Source organism: Ascaphus truei, chromosome 10 (genome assembly GCF_040206685.1).
Source record: "Ascaphus truei isolate aAscTru1 chromosome 10, aAscTru1.hap1, whole genome shotgun sequence".
Classification (NCBI taxonomy): Eukaryota; Metazoa; Chordata; class Amphibia; order Anura; family Ascaphidae; genus Ascaphus; species Ascaphus truei.
The window spans coordinates 62,350,552-62,356,822 of NC_134492.1; the positions used below are offsets into that span (position 1 = coordinate 62,350,552).

The 6,271-nt window shown below is 47.6% G+C and overlaps 1 protein-coding gene across 5 annotated transcripts in view; it reads left to right on the top strand.

Moving 5' to 3' along the window:
- Positions 1 to 3,401, top strand: part of CAMSAP2 (calmodulin regulated spectrin associated protein family member 2) — a 198,952-nt gene extending 195,551 nt beyond the window's left edge. For 4 of the 5 annotated variants that reach the window (XM_075617069.1, XM_075617066.1, XM_075617071.1 and 1 more), the window contains 2 exons: positions 2,187 to 2,305; positions 2,917 to 3,401. In XM_075617069.1, coding sequence (XP_075473184.1) covers positions 2,187 to 2,305; positions 2,917 to 3,222 — 425 coding nt within the window. In that variant the 3' untranslated portion in view covers positions 3,223 to 3,401. The remainder of the gene's footprint in view (positions 1 to 2,186; positions 2,306 to 2,916) is intronic. The other variant, XM_075617070.1, reaches the window with a different exon arrangement.
- The last annotated feature ends 2,870 nt before the right edge of the window (positions 3,402 to 6,271 follow it).

The window sequence follows — 6,271 nt, forward strand, 5'->3', positions numbered from 1 at the left end:
TTACGTACATTACAAAACAAATTTTTGTTGTCGGCCATTTTAAAATCCAGTTTTTACTTTCTCCAACCCCGGCAGGGTAAACTCAATACTCAATATTTTGCTTATGGCATTTACTTTACACAGCACAGCAATCCTTTCATACCCGACGGGGCAAACTTTACACTCCACACTTGCTAGCTGCAAATTCACTTGCTTCAGCAAAATACATTTTTGTTGTGCTTGAGTTCATGAACTTAACACATCTACTGACTCCCAGAGGCGTAGCATCCCACTACTAACACCATCTGTGGCAGGAAGGCCTCACGGCAAGGTCAGTAAGACGCTAGACGCTGTGTAAAGCTTTAACTGTAGTGGTTTATTAGCCACAAACAAATAAACATAATGGGTACTGTCCCTTTAAATCATAATAAAATATAGAAAATAAACACCTATTCCCTTTAGGGAAAGCTAACTGCCTTCACTAACTGCATGGCCATCTAAGCTGGTTCCCAAGCCAAAACATGCCCTGGCATATGGAACAAGGTAATACAGTCTCTGCATACAACAATAAAGTGTTTTTGCTTATCTGTCAGTCGTTTGGAGCAGATGTCACTGCTTCAGCACGGCCTTGCGTCCTTTCTTCCTAGGGGAACTCAGCCCTACCTTGAGCCCAGAGAAGTCCTCTGTACCAGCTTCCGCAGCTGGGGAGCACCTCTATCCCCTCTTCTCTGGGGAAAACAGTATCTCACTCTGTGACTCTCAGCATGTATCTCTCTGGCAGCTTCCTGTGTCTTTTAAAACACATCCTCATTCAGACAGGCTGATTAACTCCACTAGTTAGCAGCTCCTGCTGGCTTCTCCCTGAGGAATTAACGCTCTGTGCACTGGAAAGCACACTTACTTCACTGTTCCAGCCTACTGAGTCAGTGACTCTGTCACAATATACACTGGTAATGAACATGCGGCGCTGCATAATGATGCAGAGTATACATACACTGGAATTTAAAAAAAAGATCAGAACAACAGCCATTCCTTGAAGAGGCAGAACTCAGCAGCCAAATCTTACATTAAAAACACTTTTATTTAGACTACATAAAAGAGTTTGACATCCACAGACATAAAAGCTCCTCCCACGCGTTTCACGCCGTCACTGGCGCTTTCTGTACTCCTTGAGAAAGCGCCAGTGATGGTGTGAAACGCGTGGGAGGAGCTTTTGTGTCTTGGGATGTCAAACTCTTTTATGTAGTCTAAATAAAAGTGTTTTTAATGTAACTTTTGGCGGCTGAGTTCTGCCTCTTCAAGGATTGGCTGCTCTTCTGATCTTTTTTTGAATTGGAGCTTACGTGGATCGGAGAGAGGCTGCCAGGAGACGCAGAATATCTTCAGTGTTTTTGCTTGGCCATGGGGAACGGGGAACGGTGAATTCTAGTGAGTACTATTGCATACTCTGCACCGGACACACTAACTGAATACGGGTCAACAGTGGGAGCTGCCGCTGACTTGCCTGGGAGATTACAACTTTCATCTCAAGGCTTCCTTGGTCAGGTACTGGCGGACACGTACCCTGTTAGTCACCCCAACATTACCCCGCATATATAGTGCCTATTACCCTATTTCATTCCTTGTTGCTGCATTAGTGAATTTAATACATATACAACATACAATCAGTAGTATCCTAGAGCTTGCAGCTGTTTTTTTCATGTTATCTATACACTGGTAATGAACACGCTGCACTGTATAATGATAAAAAGTATCTCTATACACTGATAATGAATACGCGGCGCTGTATAATGATGCTAAGTTTCTCTTTAGACGTAGAACGCACATGCTGCGCTTTATAATGATGATGAGTATCAATATTATGATAATGAACACGTTGCAGTGTATAATGATGATGAGTATCTGTATACACTGGTAATAAAAGCGCTGCGCTGTATAAGGATGCTGACTATCTATACACTGATAATGAGCATGCAGCGCTGTATACTGGCACTGAGTATCTATACACTGAACATGAACACTGCACTGTATAATGGGGCTGCGTTAGCATTGTACAGTGATGCTGAGTACAAGTCGCCCCCTCCATTCGGAAAGGTTGTATTAGAACGGTTGTATGTGACCTTGAATGCTCCTTGAGATCCCGTCCTTACCGGGTCTGTGCAGATCTCTCAGCTGTGCCTGACACCCCCTCTCTCTCCTGTCCACAGGACCAAAGCTATACAAGGAACCCAGCGCCAAATCCAACAAGTACATCATCCAGAACGCCCTCTCCCACTGCTGCCTGGCAGGCAAGGTCAACGAAGGCCAGAAGAATAAAATTCTAGAGGTCAGCCCCTCCACTTGGGCATTATCGTGCGAGAGGTTAGGGGCGGGACAGAGAGTGTAACCAGGTGGCGCCAGCTATTCCTTAAGGTCGCATTGCGATAAAAGAGAGCTTCAGAGAAGGAGACAGCCATGGGTGGGCTAACTACCCAGAATCCTCATCTGCACGGTATGAGGTGATAATGAGGCGAACGGGATTTGGTTTGGGGCCTGGAGAAGGAACTCGGATGCAATTGGTGATGCTGCTTAATGGACAGTGGGCCACGCGTGCTAAGCAGCGCTAACCAGTAAAGCACTGGAATGGTGAGAGGACCCCTTTGGCTCTACGTCTCCTCTTTACATAGAATATTTCATGGGAACTTCTCTGTTCCGCAGAGCTTACATCACTGTTAGCGCCTGAAGGTATTGGGGAAGATGTGACAAAGGTAGTAAATGGGAGATCGTAAAGAGGTTGTCCCACGGAGCTGTCAACATTGTCACTCGAATGGGCAGTAGGGTGTCGCTTAGTAATAATGGCTATTTCAAGCTCATATTTTTTGCATCCATAATTCCCCTATGTTTTACCCCTCTCCTTATTGTCGTACCTCTCCTGCCCCTCCACCCTTCCGCCCGCAGGAAATGGAGAAATCCAACGCCCACAACTTCCTGATCCTCTTTCGCGACACCGGCTGCCAGTTCCGATCGGTGTACACCTACTTCCCGGAGACGGAGGAGATCGCCAAGCTGACAGGCATCGGCCCGCGCTCCATCACCCGCAAGATGATCGAGAGTCTCTACAAGTACAACTCGGACCGCAAGCAGTTCAGCCACATCCCCGCCAAAACAATGTCGGCTAGCGTTGACGCCATCACCATACACAGCCACCTGTGGCAGGCCAAGAGACCCCTAACCCCCAAGAAGCTTCTATCTCCCACGGCGTAGCCGTGGCCAGTACAGTGTTAGCGGGTGGGGGAGGTCCCAGCCATCTCCTCCAACCGCGAGAAGATTCCATGTTGCCAATGAGACTTTTGTAGCGTGAAACTGGACACTTCATACTGTTGTCGTTGTACACAAGTGGAATGTAAAACAGTGTTGGGGAGGGTGGGAAAGCGGGTATGTTGGGTGGGAGGGGTAGTTATTTATCATGAGCCTTTTTGATTGATGGGGAGGGGGGGTAGTTGTGTGTGAATCCTTCTAGGGCACGTGCGTGTTTGTGGGACTTATGGGCACTTGAAGCACTGACGTTCGTCCAACCGTGGTGAGTGGAAAGACAGGTCATGTCTTGCCGTCTGTTTTTTTTATTCCATGTTTGTCTGCACGTGTGACGCCGTTGAGTTTTGGGAAAGACGTCGGCTGGGGCGAGTGTAACTTGGAGCATCGTCAAAGGAGCGAGCCCCCCGGCCTACCTCAGATTAACGATATCTTTTAATCATTGGGGCGCATCCCAAAGATATTCATCTGAAAGAAGAAAAAAAATAAGAGCTTTCTAACGAATGAAAGGAGCGCGCCTTTACACGGGGGGGAACTTTCCCAGAATGCAAAGCTGCCAGCGTGCGTCTCGTGAGCGCACGCATTAATACCCTCACGGACGGCCACTTTAATGGGGCTTCCGGTAGCTGCGATGCTCGATGTTACCATAACGCCTGACCGTCGCCTCACAAATTACGGGTTTTGCTGGCTTTTATTTCCAATTTTTTTAACCCGTCTGGCAAAAAAAATTACTGCATCACAAGCCGTAAAGAAGCGGCCATTTTTTGTATCGGCCGGCTAATACAGCATGCACTTTTGAAGAGAGAGAGAAGGGGGTGAGGGGGGGGTTGTAATTCGGCATTTTAAAGTCTGAGCCAAAAGTCATGTAATATATCGTTTGGAAATTGGGGTTTGTGATTTCCGTGGAAGAGGGAGAACGAAAGGAACTGCTTCATTTTCGAGCGTTGTTGAGGTTTTTTTTCCTCCTTACTTGGAAACGATGGCGGGATTTTAACATACAAGAAATACGGACGAAATTTCACTTTGTAAAATTGTTTGAATTTTGGAGGAAAATATTGTGGAAAGAGTCGCCGAATTTGAACAAGTTAATTTGCTGAGAGTTAAACATGCAAATCCACTTTGCTTCCAGCGTAAAGTCCCCCTGCCGCCTGGGGATAGAACAATATGGCAGATTAGACTCATGCAAGGCTTTTCCGATTATGTCACTGCCCTCACTTGGGAGAAGCCAATGAGCAGCGGTTTCTGGGAGAGGAAAATGCAGCCTCAGACCCTCCCGGAGACAGCGGCCAATCCGTAATGTTTCCAAGTCAGGAGACGGGATGTTTCTGGAATACATTTCTAGTTGTGCTTTTAAGAGGACGTTTCGCTCATTTAAAACTCGTCTTGTTTTGGGGTGTTCCGCAGATAAAACCTTTCTCTGATGTCCCCCTATATAAAATGCGGGTGTGGATAGAGTGGCTGCCGCAGTACAATTTCATGTCCTTCCTGGAGGACGAGTGTAGATCTCCGTTTATATATCCGCATTTCCGATTTTACGGCCGAGAAGAGGTCTTCCAATCTCAACCGCTCCTGTCATCGATCAGTAGATCAAACGTCCCATTGCCAAAACTGGTCGGCCAGTCAACACCAACATGGTTTAAGTGTTAGTTCATGAGACACAGAAGCAGAATCCTTTGACATAGTTTGGAAGCGAAGGCGAAACGCGCTAGGTTCAGCTTCGGGGAACCCCTTGGTCCCTAAGATACCAGTACCATCCCCTCCATGGGAAACAACATGGAGGTTGGTATTTCCCTAGTCTGGCGTGTCAATAGGATGCGGCAACGTCATCCTTCGTGGCTTCCCGTTGGACAGGTGACGGGGTGAATTGAAATATTCTGGAAGCTACCTCCGCCGGTTAGTATCTCAGCAACAAAGGGATCTCCGGAGCTGAAGTTAACGAGGTTTAGATCTACTCGCCACTTGCTGGGGGAAAAAAGGGGGGGAGCCATTTAATGAGGAGGAAGAAGGGGGGGGTCACACTTTAAATTAACCTATGTTTACAGCTGAGTGAGGGATGTGCAGAGAGGTGTGGGGTGTTTCCCGGCGGCAAAAGCCCCTTGGACATGCGTCACCGATCTTTTCAGCCGGCCGTAATTAGCGATTACCGTAATTAGCCTTTTCCGTTGGCGGGCGGTCATGACCAAAACCGTTCGATGTGAATATCCTCTTCTTCAAAAGGAGGAAAGATGACACTGAGCCCGCGATCCTGTGTTTGCGCCTGTTTCGGACACAGTGTCAGTGTTACCTGTTTGTTATCATTTGGATGGTTCTAGAGAGGGGGCGGGAATCTTCAGTCCTCAAGGGCCACCAACAGGTCAGGTTTTCAGGATATCCCTACTTCAGCACAGGTGGCTCAATGAGTCCCAGCTGTAGCACAGGGGGGCTCAACTAATTGAGCCACCAGTGCGGAAGCAGGGATATCCTTAAAACCTGACCTATTGGTGGCCCTTGAGAACCCCCGCCCCCCCCTTTTCTGGAGATATCAATGTTCTTACAGTTGTTTGTTTGCGCCTGTCACTGATACATATCACATGAACAGAACAGGAATACGGGATGGGTTACATTCCATTTACTTTAGGCACACTAGCGCCGCCTATCATTACTGCAGAGTACTACGGCCAGCGCTAAAACGCCTTTTTTTTCTCTCTGTTGTTACTGTTGCTGTGTGCATCTATTATTAAGCTGGGCTGGAAAACCCCACTCACCCGGGATAGGCAGGAAATTGGGGCGGTGGGACGTGGCGACGCAAAAAAGCCTTCGGGAGCGGTCGATCACCGCCCCATAATCGCTTGCACAGCGCCATGAAAGGCATTTTGGGGGTGGCACTTCAGGAAGTAGTTCCGTGGCAGACAAAGGACCTTCCCGCTCTGCTCCGGTGCAGGATGCGGCCATTTTTCCAGCCCCGTTAATAATCATCCGTTATTTTAATATATAAAAATTACAGTGTTAAATGGCGCTGTCT